We start from the raw sequence: 16,750 nt of genomic DNA, 5'->3' as shown, positions 1-16,750 counted from the left end.
ACTGAGCCAATAGACCAGTTTAACAGGATAAATTGAATATTAACAAAATATATGGGTCTAGGTTAAAAAAAAAAAAAAATGTCATTTTCATGAAAACCATTAAAATGAATTTATAGTGTTTTTGGAAAAGAGCTCCTCATATAATGAGCTACATTTTAGACAATATTGTTTGACCATCTCAGAGTAACACTGTGGAGTCAATGATTCAATGATCCATTATTGAAGACAGTCCCGATGTGCCTACTGTCCACATTATCTGCCCTAAATAGTAATTAATATTAATATGCACATGTATTAATATGACAGTATGCACAATGAGACAAAGGCAGTCATTTGCTCAGTTTCTAAATGAATCAGCTGTTTTGAATTAATCATTTGAATCAATGATTCAATGATTCTCTGATTGGATGGCTGAATAAAAAGTGACAGTGATGAGCGTAGCGATTTACTCAAAGTTGAACATTCTTCAACTCGAGGCGACCAGTAAGCTCTCAGCGCTTGAGCATGAAAAAGACGCTCAGCACCTCGTTACACTCCTGGTGTTTAAAAAACGTGGTGTTCCCATTGAAAACAATTGAAAAAGTACGCTAGCAGCTGGAAAAAAAAAACGCTTTGGTGGACACACGGCCTTATGACTGTATCTTTAGATGCAGAAAAGGCATTTGATAGGGTAGAATGGTCCTTTCTCTTCACTGCACTTAGTCACTTTGGTTTTAAATCATATATCATCAGCTGGATTAAAACACTCTATAATACACCAACAGCATAGTTCATAACTAATGGTATTATATCAAATCAGTTTTACTTAAAAAGAGGTACCAGACAAGGCTGCCCATTATCACAGCAACTCTTTGCACTTTTCATTTAACCCTCGGTAGCTGCAATATGACAATCACATAACATATATGGAATCCAATCAAAACATCACCATCATAAAATAAGTTTATATGCGGACAACATTCTTTTATATATCACAAACCCATCTTCATCACTTCTGTCAGTTCATAATCTGTTAACCCATTTTGGTAAAGGATCAGGATATTCAATTAACTGTTTAAAATCTGAGATTCTGCCCATTGCTGAATTGAACAGGAATGCTGAGCTAGAGAAAGAGCAAAAGTAAGTAATCCTTTTGTTTGTTGTTTTGGCTAGTCCCTCTCCTGAAGATTGTTTGCTTCCATTTTTCCTTGACCATTTTTCCTTCCTTGATTCACATTTCTGGAGCAGAGGACTGAAGGGAATCCTCCAAATGTTTCGGTTTACATTTTTATTATATTTTTTTTCACACCCAAGATTTTCACTTACTGTTATATTTGCATATATGTCATTGTTACACACATTATTATTAGGGGCCAAGCACCGGAGGTGTGTAGGCACCTATTGTATCTGTTGGTGTTTTTCTTCTTCTTCTTCCGCTCTTCAGTCTATGGCAGCCCATAGAACCTTATGGTAAAAAGTTGTGAAATTTGGCACACAGTTAGAGGACAGTCTGGACTGTGTCCATAGAAAATTTGGAGTCTCTAACTCAATCCCTCTAGCGCCACCAGCTGTCCAAATTTGCACTCATGTTTATGTTAATAACTTTTGAACTGTAAGGGTTAGAAACAAAATTTTTGATTTTGGTTTGCTCAAAATACTTTTTTATTTGAAAGACAAACATTTCTCCACAAAACTCAGTTCACGCGTATCCATAATGCCCTTTTGTAAATACTCCCTTTCCCATATTACCACAGAGGAGAATCGGAGGGTCACATTCAGTGGACCGAGACCCTTTTTTACAGTCTATGGCAGACACCGACACACTGTAATTTTTATTTTTTATGATTTATTTCAACAAATGACAACCAAAACGAAACCCATAGAAGCTCGTGAACAGTTTTGAAGTGGCTGTGTGCAAGTTATACACATTCACAAGCCGAGTGAGAGTCATACGCAAATGTAATGTTAATTATTACACCAAACAAAATACAAAACATTCAAAAACACTCCGCTATGTGATTATTTTATTGAATGACAGAGAGTGGGTTCAATCAGTAACATTATTAGATATGCGTCTCCCCGTCACCTCCTCAACCTGCTTACCTCAGTAGGCGCCATAGGCTGCCATTCAAATTCAATTGTTCATATCAAGAAATGATTACTTACTAGTTGAAATTCCAATTTCACATATCAGAAACAATTCTTACTAGTAAAAATCATAGTTTTTGATATCATTAATTACTTTGTTACTAGTGCAAATATCTATTCTTGATATAAAGAATTGAATTGCTACTAATAATAATGTTAATTTTTGATATCAATAATTTCATTTTCACTAGTGACAATGTTAGTTTCTGATAGCATGAATGTGATTGTTACTAGTAAGAAAGCCATTTTAGTTATCTGAAATTATATTTATATACTCATGATCTCAGACTGTGGTGATGTGGTTTCTCCACTGCATGGATCTTCATGTGTATCTTCAGGCGACTTTTAATAGTGAAACTCTTTCCACACTGATCACATGTGTGTGGCTTATTTCCACTGTGGATCCTCTCATGTGTTTTCAGATATGATGACTGATTAAATCTCTTGTCACAGTGTGAACACTTGTAAGGTTTTTCTCCAGTGTGGATCATCTCATGTGCTTTCAGATTTGCTGACTGACTGAATCTCTTGTCACAGTGTGAACAGTTGTAAGGTTTTTCTCCAGTGTGGATCCTCTCATGTCTTTTCAGATGTGCTAACCGACTGAATCTCTTGTCACAGTGTGAACACTTGTAAGGTTTTTCTCCAGTGTGAATTCTCTGGTGCTGTTTTAAATCTTTTGCTGTAGTAAAAGTCTTCTCACACTCAAAGCACACATACTCTCTCACACCAGTATGAATTTTCTGATGTTCATGTAAATATTTCAGCAGTGAAAAACTCTTTCCACACACAGAACATGAATGTGGCTTCTCCTTCGTATGAACTGTCAGGTGTTTCTTCAGGTTTGATGCCCAGAGAAATGTTTTGCTGCATTCATTACATGTGAAAGGCTTCACTCCGGTGTGGATCCTCACATGTTCTTTAAGGTGTGATGATTGCGTGAAGCTCTTCCCACATTGAACACATGTGAAAGGTCTGTCTCCAGTGTGGATCTTCTTGTGTTCTTTAAGGTGTGATGATTGACTGAACCTCTTCCCACATTGATCACATGTGAACGGCTTATCTCCAGAGTGAACTTTCCTGTGAACATAAAGACTTTGTTTTGTTGATAAACTCTTTCCACACTGAGTGCAGGTTGTAGATTTCTTGGCTGTTCTTTTCTTTAAAAATGTCTTTTTATTCTTTGAGCAACTCAAAGGTTTTTCTCCAGGTTTGTCATGATGTTTCTCCTCCACTTCACTCAGTTCTTCACTCTCCTCCTTCACTTCCATCAGCTCTGAAAAAAAGGGGAAAAAAAGTGTAATCTAATTTTCAGTACATCAAAATAAAATAAAATAAAAAGGTCATAAAATTGAGACTTGCTGTGATAGACAACTGCTATAAAATATCCAGATTATTTTGATGCATTTTCATAAATTAATTGCATATGTCCCTGAAACTTTAACATTAATCTTCCAATTGTTCAGACTCACCGGTCATCTCAACGACACAATCCAAAGGTCTGGGTGAAGATATAATGTGTGTATGTCTTTTCAGCGCTCCTGTGAAGATAATTTTAGAATTTAGTCTCAATTTTACTTTAGCTCTACACTTAATCTAATTGCCAATTTAATTTAATTTCAATTCAAAATTATTAAATTTAGATTTACTAAATTAAGACAATCAGCACTGAATGGAGGTCTTCTGGATACAGAATTTCGCAAATGGCTGCTCTGCCACCTTTCCTTAAATTAACATCCTTCATTTAGCAGAATATCTAATGTGGTATTAACAGTCATATTTTGACATCAACTTTTAAACTGATATTTGATTTATTTTCCTAAAAGTGAGTAATTATTAAGGGCCGGTCACACTAGACTTTTCCTTCCACTGACTTCCATTCATACACATGTGAATGTGGGACACCAGAAACACAAGATCAAGTGAAGCTTGCAGTAAAGTCGAGTAGATTGTACATTTTAACATTATGAAATGATTATTGTTTGTTATTTATATTTTAAAAGAGATTCACGGAGTGTGACATCATATCATGACAGTTTCAGCGTCTGTAGAAAGTTCACATGCTCAAAGTCTAGACTGACTGCATCTTTAAATGTGTTATTATCAGTGTCCTTCATGATTCACTCAACCCTGTTACTTCTGACATGATTTTCCTGCTTTCAAAAACACCCAGGAAGTGACATAATCTGGGCTCTCTCTACAGCATGATGGGAGGACAAGAAAGAAATCTCAATCCATTGTCTCAGTTTTTACACAAATGAATGACTGCATTCATCAACCCTGTTACCAAAGTTACTGTAAGAAGAGATTTTGCTCAAGTTACACTTACAACCCTGTCAGCCATTCTGGAAAGTTCATTTACTTCAAACATTTTGGTGTTCACAGTTTATTCCTAAAAATAACAATGTTGTAAACTATATTGAAAATGCCTAAATTCTGGAAACACTCTTGCAAACTGTGAAGCAGATATTAAAATAATGTAAAATAAAAATTTAGTTTGATCTGATGTTGACAATCAACATGAAAGTTTCTAAAACTTCCCTTTACTGAGCTTTTGTTAGAAAAGGTCATTATGTCTCATTTCATAGTTCAACTGTTTCTCTAAATGTGCAGAAGTGCTTGAATCTTTCTATCATGAATGTTGTTCAGCATCATGAATGAATGAAGAATAAACACCAACCTCTTTGTTCTTCAGTATCTTCAGTGTGTTTCATTCTGCAGGGTTCTGGATCACTCATGTTCTCACTGTTCTCTTTAATAAACTCAGTCTTTGCAGATTTCAGCTCTTCCTGATGCTCTGATGCTCGTCTGATGGGAATATTCCAGCATTTATTGATGAACTGCTGTGGGAGGAGCTTCACTGATGATGTGAGTGATGTGGGAGGAGCTTCACTGATGATGTACTGCTGTGGGAGGAGCTGATCTGCCAAAATTAAAAATATATCAGTTACTGTGTTTATAGGGTTAAATTCCAGATATCAAATTTTATATAAAGATTTAAAATGACAATTAAAGAGTATTTTGGGCTGCACTGTGATCCTTAAATACAGTGTTTGAATGTCAGAAAATGATTCTTGTTCTAAATAATGACAAGTTGTTTTTTTTCTATATTAACCTCTTTTTGTATTTCACCCATAAACTAATTGCATTCAGAATGTATCCATCTATCGTAAAGCAACTGATGCTAATTCAGAACATTTTATTTCTAAATCGAACTTTATTCTGTTTCTTCATTAAAATAATGACAAATATCTAGAAAAGTAGTAAAAAAAAAAAACAGTTGAAAACATGAATACAGAAACACACATATTTGTAGTCATCAAATCCCCTCAGTCTGTTGACAGCAATGAAATGAGCTTTAAGTGTCAATTTACAGCAGATCTGAAGACATCAGCATAATAAATGAGGTGAAAACAGGAACTATTGTCATGAAATAAAGAGTGTTTTCAGCAGTTTCTCTGTTAATATTGATGATCCTCAGACTATCAACACTCATTCAACAAGACATTCAGATCATCTCACTTTATTCTGAGTGTTTGCTGTTAGAAACTGATTATTTGAGTCAGGATATATGAGAAAAGACTATAAAATTGCTCTATTGAAAGACAATACTGTTGTTTCTCTCAATATGACATGGATAAAACAATAATACAACAAACACAAATAGGATAAATAATTACAGCAGCATAATGACAACGAATAGTTTGATATTCTAGTAGCCTAACTATATTTATTGCAATAATGTAATTAGATGGAAAAACGTGCAATTATTATAAAATCTTAAAAAAAAAAAAATGAACAGCATCACAAAGCAATGTTTCCGGTGACAAACTTTTATTTACATTTCTATATTAACTATACAATTATTTATTGATGTAAAATATCTCATGTGGCTCGTTATAGGCTTAATGAATTTAGCACTTTATGTTCCAGTGTGTTTAAATACTGTAAAGTGACAAAGATGATCTAAAGATGTTAAAAGAGTAGAAATAAAAAGGCAGCAGCAAAACTAGAGATCGATTCCCATCAATTCCCCTCAAATGTGAAACTTTAACTTAGCAGTTTTCACTATAAAACATGAAACAATCACAAAAACGAACACAAAATCGCTCAGGTCTGAATGAATTCAACATATTTTCCTCACATGCTGCACTAAATGTTTATTTCAGCAGGAAGACGCCAGAGAAGACGCACAAGTATCGCTGTGCTCCATGAAAACAACACAGAAATGAGTCTGTCGCTTGATCAAACTGTATAAAGGCTCTTCTTCTTTTTTAACGGCGGTTGGCATCCAGCTTAATGGTGCATTACCGCCACCTTCTGTTCCGGAGTGCGGATCAGTCAGTAAGTTTACAGTATAATCTATAATATCCAGAATCAGGGAGAGGTAAAAAAAAATAAATAAAAAAATAACTACCTTTATATCCTATAATAAAGCACAGTATCTGTCATTCATACTTATTGTTTTTAAAGTGAGTTTCTGCACCCCTTTTTCTTTTAGTCTATTATCCATTATCACCCTCTCCCTCTGATATTTCCTACAATGTAGATTTACATGTTCCTCTTCCTGACACTCCTCACACATACCCGTCTGATGTTTCCCCTCCATTCTTAATGTTTTATTCAGAGCACAGTGTCCCAGTTTTGGTCTCATAAGTACTGTTTCTTCTTTTCTATCTCCACCTCCTACCTTATTTACTTTAATACTCTTTTGGATATGGTATAAATGTCTCCCTTTCCCCTCACTATCCCGCATTTCTTGTTCATTTTTTCCCAGATTATACATTTTACTTCCGCTTTACTGATTCTTATTTGCTTTTCTACATTTTCCTTCTTTAATGCCTTCTTTGCGACCTTGTCCACTTTTTCATTCCCTTCCACTCCTATGTGCGCCAGAACCCATAAAAATGTAACTAGTCCACCCTGGTGTGTTATTCTTGTAACCAGGGGTGGAAATGGGGGGTAACGCGGGGGGACGACGTCCCCGGAGTGAATTTCAAGGGGGGACGGCGTTCCAGTTCAAATTAGTTCGATTTTTTTTTTTTTTTTTTTTATAGAAATGAAGGGATTTCTTTATTTATTCACTCAATAGCCTACGAAAACGAAACCGATTCAGCGCAAAAACATAGCGCAATAAAATTGCATGATTATTCATAAAAAGATCGCAATCTGAATTCAAACACCCACGCGATCTTACTCAGTGCTCGAAGTGGGCCGGTACGCACCGGCACTTTAATCTGTTAGCGTACCCACGCTTTGTCTTGCATACCGGCACTTCTCACATGTTGCCGGTACTCGATCTAACCACCACACCGAAACATAGAATCAGGCTGTTAATTAACTGTATATATCGCGCGTTCAGAGCTTTTATAAGCATGAGTTGCGCAACGCACGCGAATCACCGCAGGCGCGTTCACCAGCGCGCTCCAAAAGTGTGATAAGATTTGCGCGAGCCGTTCCTATGATAAAATAGAACGTTCTCAATAGAATTCAAATGGGTTTCATTTGAATTCTATTCAGAATGTAGTAAAACTTTATGGAGAAAGTCATCATGATCTAAAAACAGCCAGTAAAAAGACCGATGAAAACATGATGATGATCTTGCAAGCTTTTTAAACTTCTCATGACTACCTTTACTAGAATTTATCACGTTCTATTGTATTTATTGTGGTACATTTTAACTAACTTGCTTGAAGAATTTAAAATATATAATCTATTAAGGCAATAGATTTTAAAAAGAGAGAAAAAAGTTAACATTGCCCTAAGCATGCAATGAGGAGCCATCAATGGTCTAGTTGTAATTATATCCTTATTGTAACAATTACAAGAACTACTTTTTCATAAGGCCAAGTACAAGTTAGAATCATGGATATTCTTGAATTATTGACTAAACTTTAGTTTTCCTCATGTGTAAAAATGTGTTCTGCTAATATGACAGATATGCCCATTAGGAAAAACCTGGCTGTATTCCAAGAATCAACAAGTTCGGTATAAGAACATTTTAAGTAGATAGTTTGACTTCCCATGGTACTTTGTAAACAAGCAATTGTTAACTATAGGCTGTTACTTTATTGCAGTTGTGTTATCAACCAACTTTGCATGTGTGGACCATTTTGCAAAAATAAAGCAACAAACAAATAAATAAACCTCACGAGGGAGCAAACCCAAACTCAAGACAACCAGTCCCCCATCCCAAACGGAAGTGAACAAAATAGAGTAAATTACCCTTTGAAAGTAACTTGATACTTCAAATAAAGATTGCATCAATTACATCGTTACACCAGTAGGTGGCGACAAATGATTGTTAAAAATGTATTCGTCATTGAATCATTCATTACAAAGAATTGTTCAAAAGCGTTGATTCATCTATGAAACAAGTGACATCTTTATAATTTAGTCATTGAAGCATTTATTCAAACCGATTTTTATAAGATAATTCATTCAAAATAATTATTTTTTTTTGTAAATAGACTGCAGCAACTAACATGATGTCAGAATCAGTAAATTAAATTTTTTTTATTTATTTTTTTTTATTCAGAATCATGGGAGAATTGTGAACACTATTTAAAAAAAAAAAAGATTCTCAATTTCCAGAATCTTGCAGCTTATTGAGTAAAAAGCAGCAGTTTAAATTATTTCAGCGAATATTAGAATAAAACTGCATGTTCAGGTAGCAATGTTTTTTTTTTTTTTTTTTTTTAAACTCCATGTCTATGGTAACATCCTCAAAAAGTTTTATAAAATGATAAACATCACATTTCAACCCTTTTAACCATTGTTTAAGAAAAGGGATGAGTGAATATTATTATATTTACATTATTATCCAAATTATTTTGCTTTTTAGAATGCACATCAGCTTCCTTTTGCATTAAAACTGGATTCCCCTTTAAATGTGTAATTGTTGATTTTCAGAGTATAATAAACTGAGAGGTAGCCATCCAAAACATTCAGTTTTTAACCTGAGGACAAATGTATTTAAAATGTTTGTGACCTGTTCAATTCAGTCTGCACCACATATGCAAATTCCTAGACAATGTATCTTTAATTTGGCCAAAATCAAACAGGTTATTTTCTCCAAGCAAAGATTCTGATGAATGAACATGTTTGTGCCACACACAATTCATAAATGTTGTTCATTGACCTTTCAATGTGCTTGCTTGATAATTAAGAAAATATTGTTTGGAGGAAACATGAAATAGGCCTGTTTAATGTTAGCATATTATATAATTGTATAATATTTTATATTTAAATATATCTGAAAAGTCATTGAAAGTAAAAAAAAAAAAAAAAAACAATTCAGAGTCCCCCCAGTGAATCTCAGCCATTTCCAGCCCTGCTTGTAACTGAGTAGAGAATATCCTGTCGACTTGAATGGAACGATATTAGACTAACTAGAGCTGAAGCTGAGTCTGTACATATTATGATTTTGTCAATTTTTCCTTTTTCCACCCAACGCAAACCAACTAAAATTGCAACCATCTCCACTACATACTGCTAAATTATTAGATGTTCTTCTATTGATTTCAATTCCTCTTGCTGGAACCACCACACCCATCCCTGTTACCCTGTTTCAGGGTTCTTAGTGCCATCTGTATTTATTTGAGTAAAGTTTTTATATACTTTAGTAATATAATCATTAAACACCCCAACCAGATCAGCACTTTCTTCTTTCCTTTTAATCTGTTATAGATATACACATTGTTACGTCCCACATAAGTCTAGGGGTAAATGTGGACGCAACAAAAGTAAAATTTTAAAGAGTGTTCATCTGAGTCCTGCCATAGCACCACAAGCAAAAAATAATTTTTCCAAAAAGATGTTAAGTTCACAGCTCGTGGAATAAAATACAGAGGGTGCTGTAGTAAAATACAAAAAAAGAAAAAAAAAAGGGAAGCAATAGCTTCAGGAGAGGGTATAAAGCCAAAAATAATAAACATAAATGCAATCTAACTGAAGTAATTTAAACCTCTAACTAAACTAACAAAAAAAAAAAAGAAAAGAAAATAACAAAAAAAAAAAAAAAACTGTACCCTAACTCCCTCTCTGGCCTCAAAACAGGAGTAAACAGGGTTAAACAAAAATTGCACCCACCTCCCTACAGCTTCCAAATGAAAGCAAAAGTGAGCAAAACACAAGTAAGCAAATAGAAGAGTAGCTGCTAAACGGGATGTTAATAGTAGCAGCTATAAACCAAACAACATAACATCCAGGTGAAGGATAGTATGAATCTCTTTAACTAACTCAAATGACAAAAGTAAGTGTTGGAGAATCACAATGAGCAAATAAAAGAAAACACTACAATACCAAAGTAGAATATTAAGCAACTCAACAACCACCAATTGTAACTGCAGCAACCAGCTAGGCAGAACAAAGACAAAGCTCTTGGGGGAACGTTTTCTCAACATCTGGTAGCTGGAGCTCTGCTTTTTATGCTGGCTCACTCTTAATTGGTAAGCAGATACAGCTGGATGCAATCAGCTACCTGCCAGGCAGATTGAGTAGGAGGAGCCAAGAAACAAACAAGGAAAGAAACAAAGACAAAAACACAACACACATTAAAGAAAACAAATCAATAAAGACTTTGTCTCTAGACGTAACACCCCCACCCGTAGTTACAAGCTATGATTTCTCTTGGTTTGTAAATGTAAAAAAAACAAGACAAAACAGAACTTACCACACATTTTCATGAGCGGTTTAGTCATCAATATGAGCTCTTGACAAAGCATCTGCTACTACATTGTCCACTCCTTTTTTATACCTTATATCAAGAACAAACTCTTGCAGAATAAGAGACCATCTCATTAATCTCTGGTTTGAGTTTGCCATACGGGACAGGAAGACAAGAGGGTTGTGGTCAGTGTATACAATAATAGGGCCCATATTACCGTTACACAAGTAGACCTCAAAATTTTGCAGTGCCAGCAACAAGGCGAGAGCTTCCTTTTCAATGGTACTGCAGTTTCTTTGGCACCTGGTGAATTTCTTTGAAAAGTAGCATACTGGGTGTTCAATTCCCGCCTTGTCCTCTTGCAGCAACACTGCTCCAGCGCCAACCCCACTAGCATCCACCTGTAGCTTAAAAGGCAAATCAAAATTCGGAGCAGACAACACAGGATTCTTGAACGGTTCCTCTCACAGCAAACATCAAAAACAGCAAACCCTCCACCCAGTCTTTACCATTCTCAGTGCAGTATGTACGCAAAAGAGACTTCAGGGTTTGGTGGAACCACTCCAGAGCTCCCTGTGACTCTGGATGATACGCTGTGGACAGCTGGTGCTCTACACCCAACTCTTTCGTTACCTCCTTAAACAATTTAGAGGTGAAATTGGACCCCTGGTCACTTTGAATGACTCTCGGCAAGCCAAAAACTGAACAGAACTTAATGAGCTCACGGGCTACAGTTTTAGCTTGGATAGTCCGCAGAGGAACAGCTTCAGGGTAACGAGTACTAGCACACATAACCGTTAAAAGGTATTGGTGTCCAGTTTTAGCTTTAGGCAATGGGCCTACACAGTCAATAATGAGCCTTTCAAACGGTTCTCCAAAGACTGGAATGGGCTGTAGTGGAGCGAGTGGAATTGTTTGATTGGGCTTTCCACCTAACTGACAAATGTGACATGATCGTACAAACCTAGACACAGCGGTTTTCATGCCCGGCCTAAAAAAAATGTCTGGCAATTCGATGATATGTCTTTGTGACACCCAAGTGTCCTGAACACACATGTTCATGGGCCAATTTCAAAATCTGATTACGGTATGCCTCAGGTAACACAATTTGGAACACAGTCAAAAATTCTGCATCTGTGGCACAGTATTGTCTTTCAATAGAGCAGTTTTATAGTCTTTTCTCATATATCCTGACTCAAATAATCAGCTTCTAACAGCAAACACTCAGAATAAAGTGAGATGATCTGAATGTCTTGTTGAATGAGTGTTGATAGTCTGAGGATCATCAATATTAACAGAGAAACTGCTGAAAACACTCTTTATTTCATGACAATAGTTCCTGTTTTCACCTCATTTATTATGCTGATGTCTTCAGATCTGCTGTAAATTGACACTTAAAGCTCATTTCATTGCTGTCAACAGACTGAGGGGATTTGATGACTACAAATATCTGCATTTATTTCTGTCTTTATGCTTTTAACTCTTTTTCTGACCATTATTTATATTTATATATTATATTTAAAAACAAAGTCAGTTAATGATATATTTTCCATTTTGGCAGGTCAGCTTCTCCCACATCAGTCACATCATCAGTGAAGCTCCTCCCACATCAGTTACATCATCAGTGAAGCTTCTCCCACAGCAGTTCTCCAATAAATGCTGGAATATTCCCATCAGACGAGCATCAGAGCATCAGGAAGAGCTGAAATCTGCAAAGACTGAGTTTATTAAAGAGGACAGTGAGAACATGAGTGACCCAGAACCCTGCAGAATGAAACACACTGAAGATACTGAAGAACAAAGAGGTTGGTGTTTATTCTTCATTCATTCATGATGCTGAACAACATTCATGATAGAAAAATTCAAGCACTTCTGTACATTTACATTTAGATTTACTGTTGTATTTCTCTTATAGAAGTTAGATATAGAGATTATTCTTCTTATAATAACTGTGGTAACATGGTTGATGAATGTGATCAGCACTGTACAGTTTGTGTAAAAACTGAGACAATGGATTGAGATTATTTTCTTGTCCTCCCATCATGCTGTAGAAAGAGCTCAGATGATGTCACTTCCTGGGTGTTACAATTTTAAGAAATCCTCTGTTTTTAAAAGAAGGAAAATCATGTTGGCAATAACAGGGTTGAGAGAAACATATAGGACACTGATAATGCTGATACAAATTGTTAATGTAAAACTAGTTAAATCCGCAGTTACTCTAGACTTTCGGCGTGTGAAATTTCTATAGACATGACGTTTTAATTTAATAAAGTTCACGAGGAGCACTTTCAAATGATCCTTCCAATCATCACGTCATTTCCTTCAAGTCAAGTCAAGTCAAATTTATTTATATAGCGCTTTTACAATTGGTAATTGTTTCAAAGCAGCTTTACATATTAGAAGCACAGAAAAAAAGGGAAGTGGTTAAAAATAAGCTGTACAAACAAGCATGGTAATATGTAACATATACAAGATGGTGCTACATTAAGCCAATGTCGGCTGACTCCCAGGGGTGGAAAAAAAACCCTAGGAGAAAAACCCAGCGTGCTAACACTGGGAAAAAAGTCCTAGGAGGGAAAAAACCCCTTGGAAGATATATATAATATATGTAAATGGATATGGAGATCAAAATCTGAATTATACATTTTTATTATAGAGATTAAAAATAGATTATATATAAATATATGTAAGCGGATACGGGGATTAAAAATCTGAATTATAGATGCAGCCAGAACTGGATCTGTAGGCCCATTGTCTCCTGGGCTACGTTGTAGTCAGGTCCAGACACAGGTTCTCCATCTGATCTGGATACGGCCTGGATCCAGCACCCGGCAAACCTCAGGATAAGCAGAGAGACAGATATTAGCGTAGATGCCATTCTTATTCTGATGTACAGGTATATCTAGTGTTATAGGAAATGTTCTCGGTTCCGGCCGACCTAATTATTGCAGCGTAACAATCCTTTAACGGATTTGAAAAATGTTAATGTATTGATAATGTGTTATGTGTATGCAAGAGCAAAGAGATGTGTTTTTAGTCTAGATTTAAACTGACAGAGTGTGTCTGCTTCCCGAACAATGCTAGGAAGATTGTTCCAGAGTTTAGGTGCTAAATAGGAAAAGGATCTGCCGCCTTCAGTTGATTTTGATATTCTGGGTATTATCAACTGGCCTGAATTCTGAGATCGCAATAAACGTGAAGGACTATAATGCATTAAGAGCTCACTTAGGTACTGGGGAGCTAAACCATTTAGAGCTTTATAAGTAAGTAGCAAGATTTTAAAATCTATACGATGTTTAATAGGGAGCCAATGTAATGTTGACAGAACTGGGCTAATATGGTCATAATTTCTGGTTCTAGTAAGAACTCTAGCTGCCGCATTTTGGACCAACTGTAGTCTGTTTAAAAGCCGAGCAGAACAACCACCCAGTAGAGCGTTACAATAATCTAGTCTTGAGGTCATGAATGCATGAACCAACTGTTCCGCATTTGTCATTGAGAGCATATGTCGTAATTTAGATATATTTTTTAGATGGAAGAAGGCGGTTTTACAGATACTAGAAACATGACTTTCAGATGAAAGATTGGTATCAAAGAGCACACCCAGGTTCCTAACTGAGGACGAAGGTTTAATGGAGCACCCGTCAAGTGTTAGAGAGTATTCAAGGTTTTTTCGTGAGGAAGTTTTTGGTCCAAAGATTAGGATATCAGTTTTTTCTGAATTTAATAATAAGAAATTTCTTGTCATCCAGTTTTTAATGTCAGCTATGCATTCTGTTAGTTTTGTGAATTTGTAGGTTTCGTCAGGGCGCGAGGAAATATAGAGCTGAGTATCGTCAGCGTAGCAGTGAAAACTAACACCATGCTTCCTAATTATCTGTCCTAAGGGCAGCATGTACAGAGTGAAAAGCAGCGGTCCTAGTACTGAGCCTTGTGGTACTCCATATTGAACTTGTGATCGATACGACATCTCTTCATTAACTACTACAGACTGATAACGGTCAGATAAGTACGATTTGAACCATGCCAAAGCAATTCCACTAATGCCAATATAGTTTTCAAGTCTTTTTAAAAGAATGTTGTGATCGATAGTGTCAAAAGCAGCACTGAGATCTAATAACACTAATAGAGAAATACAGCCACGATCGGATGATAGGAGTAGATCGTTTGTAACTCTAACGAGAGCAGTCTCAGTACTATGGTATGGTCTAAATCCTGACTGGAAATCCTCACAGATTCCATTTCTTTCTAAAAAGGAGCAAAGTTGTGTTGAAACTGCCTTTTCTAGTATCTTTGACAGAAAAGGTAGATTCGAGATTGGCCTGTAATTTACTAAATCTCTCGAATCTAGTTGAGGTTTTTTAATAAGAGGTTTAATAATAGCCTGCTTAAAGGTTTTTGGCACGTATCCTAATGTTAAAGATGAATTAATTATATCAAGAAGTGGACCTACGACCTCTGGAAGCATTTCTTTCAGTAGTTTAGTCGGCATTGGGTCTAACATACATGTCGTTGATTTTGATTATTTGATAAGTTTAGATAATTCTTCCTCTCCTATAGCGGCGAATGATTCTAGTTTTACCTCAGGGACACTACAGTGCACTGTCTGAAGCGAAACTGTAGACGGTTGCATGTTTTTAATTTTCTCTCTAATATTATCAATCTTGCAAGTAAAGAAGTTCATAAAGTCATTACTGCTGTGCTCTATGGAAACGTCAGCAGTTGAATCTCTGTTTCTAGTTAATTTAGCCACTGTGTCAAATAAATGCCTAGGATTATGTTTGTTTTCTATTAAGAGATTTGAAAAATAAGTAGATCTAGCATTTCTTATAGCCGTTCTGTACTCAATCATTTTTTCTTTCCACGAAAGGCGAAAAACTTCTAGTTTTGTTTTCTTCCAACTACGTTCAGCTTTTCTAACAGCTCGTTTTAGAGCTCGAGTGTGCTCATCATACCACGGCGTTGGATTTGTTTCCTTAATCTTCTTTAGACGTAAAGGAGCGACTGCATCTAATGTGCTGGAAAAGAGAGAGCCAATAGTTTCTGTTTCTGGCAGTTTCTGGCAGCATCGAGTTCTTCTAAGTTGTCAGGTATACTAAGGCGATGAAACTGCTCGGGGAGATTATTTATAAAGCAATCTTTAGTGGTAGACGTGATGGTTCTACCATATTTATGGCTGGGTGGTGGTTTTGTAGCCTTGGCTAATTGTATTATACACGAGACTAAATAATGATCTGATATATCATCGCTCTGCTGTAGAATTTCAACAGCATCAATATCAATTCCATGCGACAGTATTAGATCTAAGGTATGATTATGACAATGAGTGGGTCCTGACACGTGTTGTCTAACTCCAATAGAGTTTAAAATGTCTGCAAATGCCAATCCAAATGCGTCTTTATTATTATCTACATGGATATTAAAATCACCAACAACAAGGACTTTATCCGCAGCCAGTACTAACTCTGATAGAAAATCAGCAAATTCTTTGATAAAGTCTGTATGGTGTCCTGGTGGCCTGTATACAGTAGCCAACACAAATGTCAACTTACATAATGTTACATAAAGCACCATCACTTCAAAGGAATTATATTTGAAATTCTTTTGAATGATTCTGAATATATTACTATAAATTACAGCAACACCTCCCCCTTTGCCTTTCTGTCGAGGATTGTGTCGATAATCATAACCTTGAGGACTAGATTCATTTAAAGTAATGTAATCGTCTGGTTTTAGCCAGGTTTCTGTCAAACACAGCAAGTCTAGTTTATTGTCTGTGATAATTTCATTTACAATAAGTGCTTTTGAAGAAATAGATCTAATATTCAGTAACCCAAGCTTTATCATTTGTTTATCTGATTTATCTGTGATTTTCATTTTTTGAACATCAATTAAATTTTTACCCTTAAAAGGTTTCGGAAGTTTTTTGTATTTACTAGTTCGAGGTACAGACAC

General features: G+C 35.8%; 1 protein-coding gene across 1 annotated transcript in view; it reads right to left on the bottom strand.

Moving 5' to 3' along the window:
- LOC125277808 (zinc finger protein 729-like) overlaps positions 1-16,750 on the bottom strand; it is a 118,697-nt gene that overhangs the window by 39,736 nt on the left and 62,211 nt on the right. The window contains exon 7 of the mRNA XM_048206362.1: positions 2,506-3,209. Coding sequence (XP_048062319.1) covers positions 2,506-3,209 — 704 coding nt within the window. The remainder of the gene's footprint in view (positions 1-2,505; positions 3,210-16,750) is intronic.

This window comes from Megalobrama amblycephala, linkage group LG1, assembly GCF_018812025.1.
Source record: "Megalobrama amblycephala isolate DHTTF-2021 linkage group LG1, ASM1881202v1, whole genome shotgun sequence".
In the NCBI taxonomy this organism is placed as follows: domain Eukaryota; kingdom Metazoa; phylum Chordata; class Actinopteri; order Cypriniformes; family Xenocyprididae; genus Megalobrama; species Megalobrama amblycephala.
Note: the sequence above shows the minus strand (reverse complement) of the source record. Positions and strands in the feature narration are given on the sequence as shown.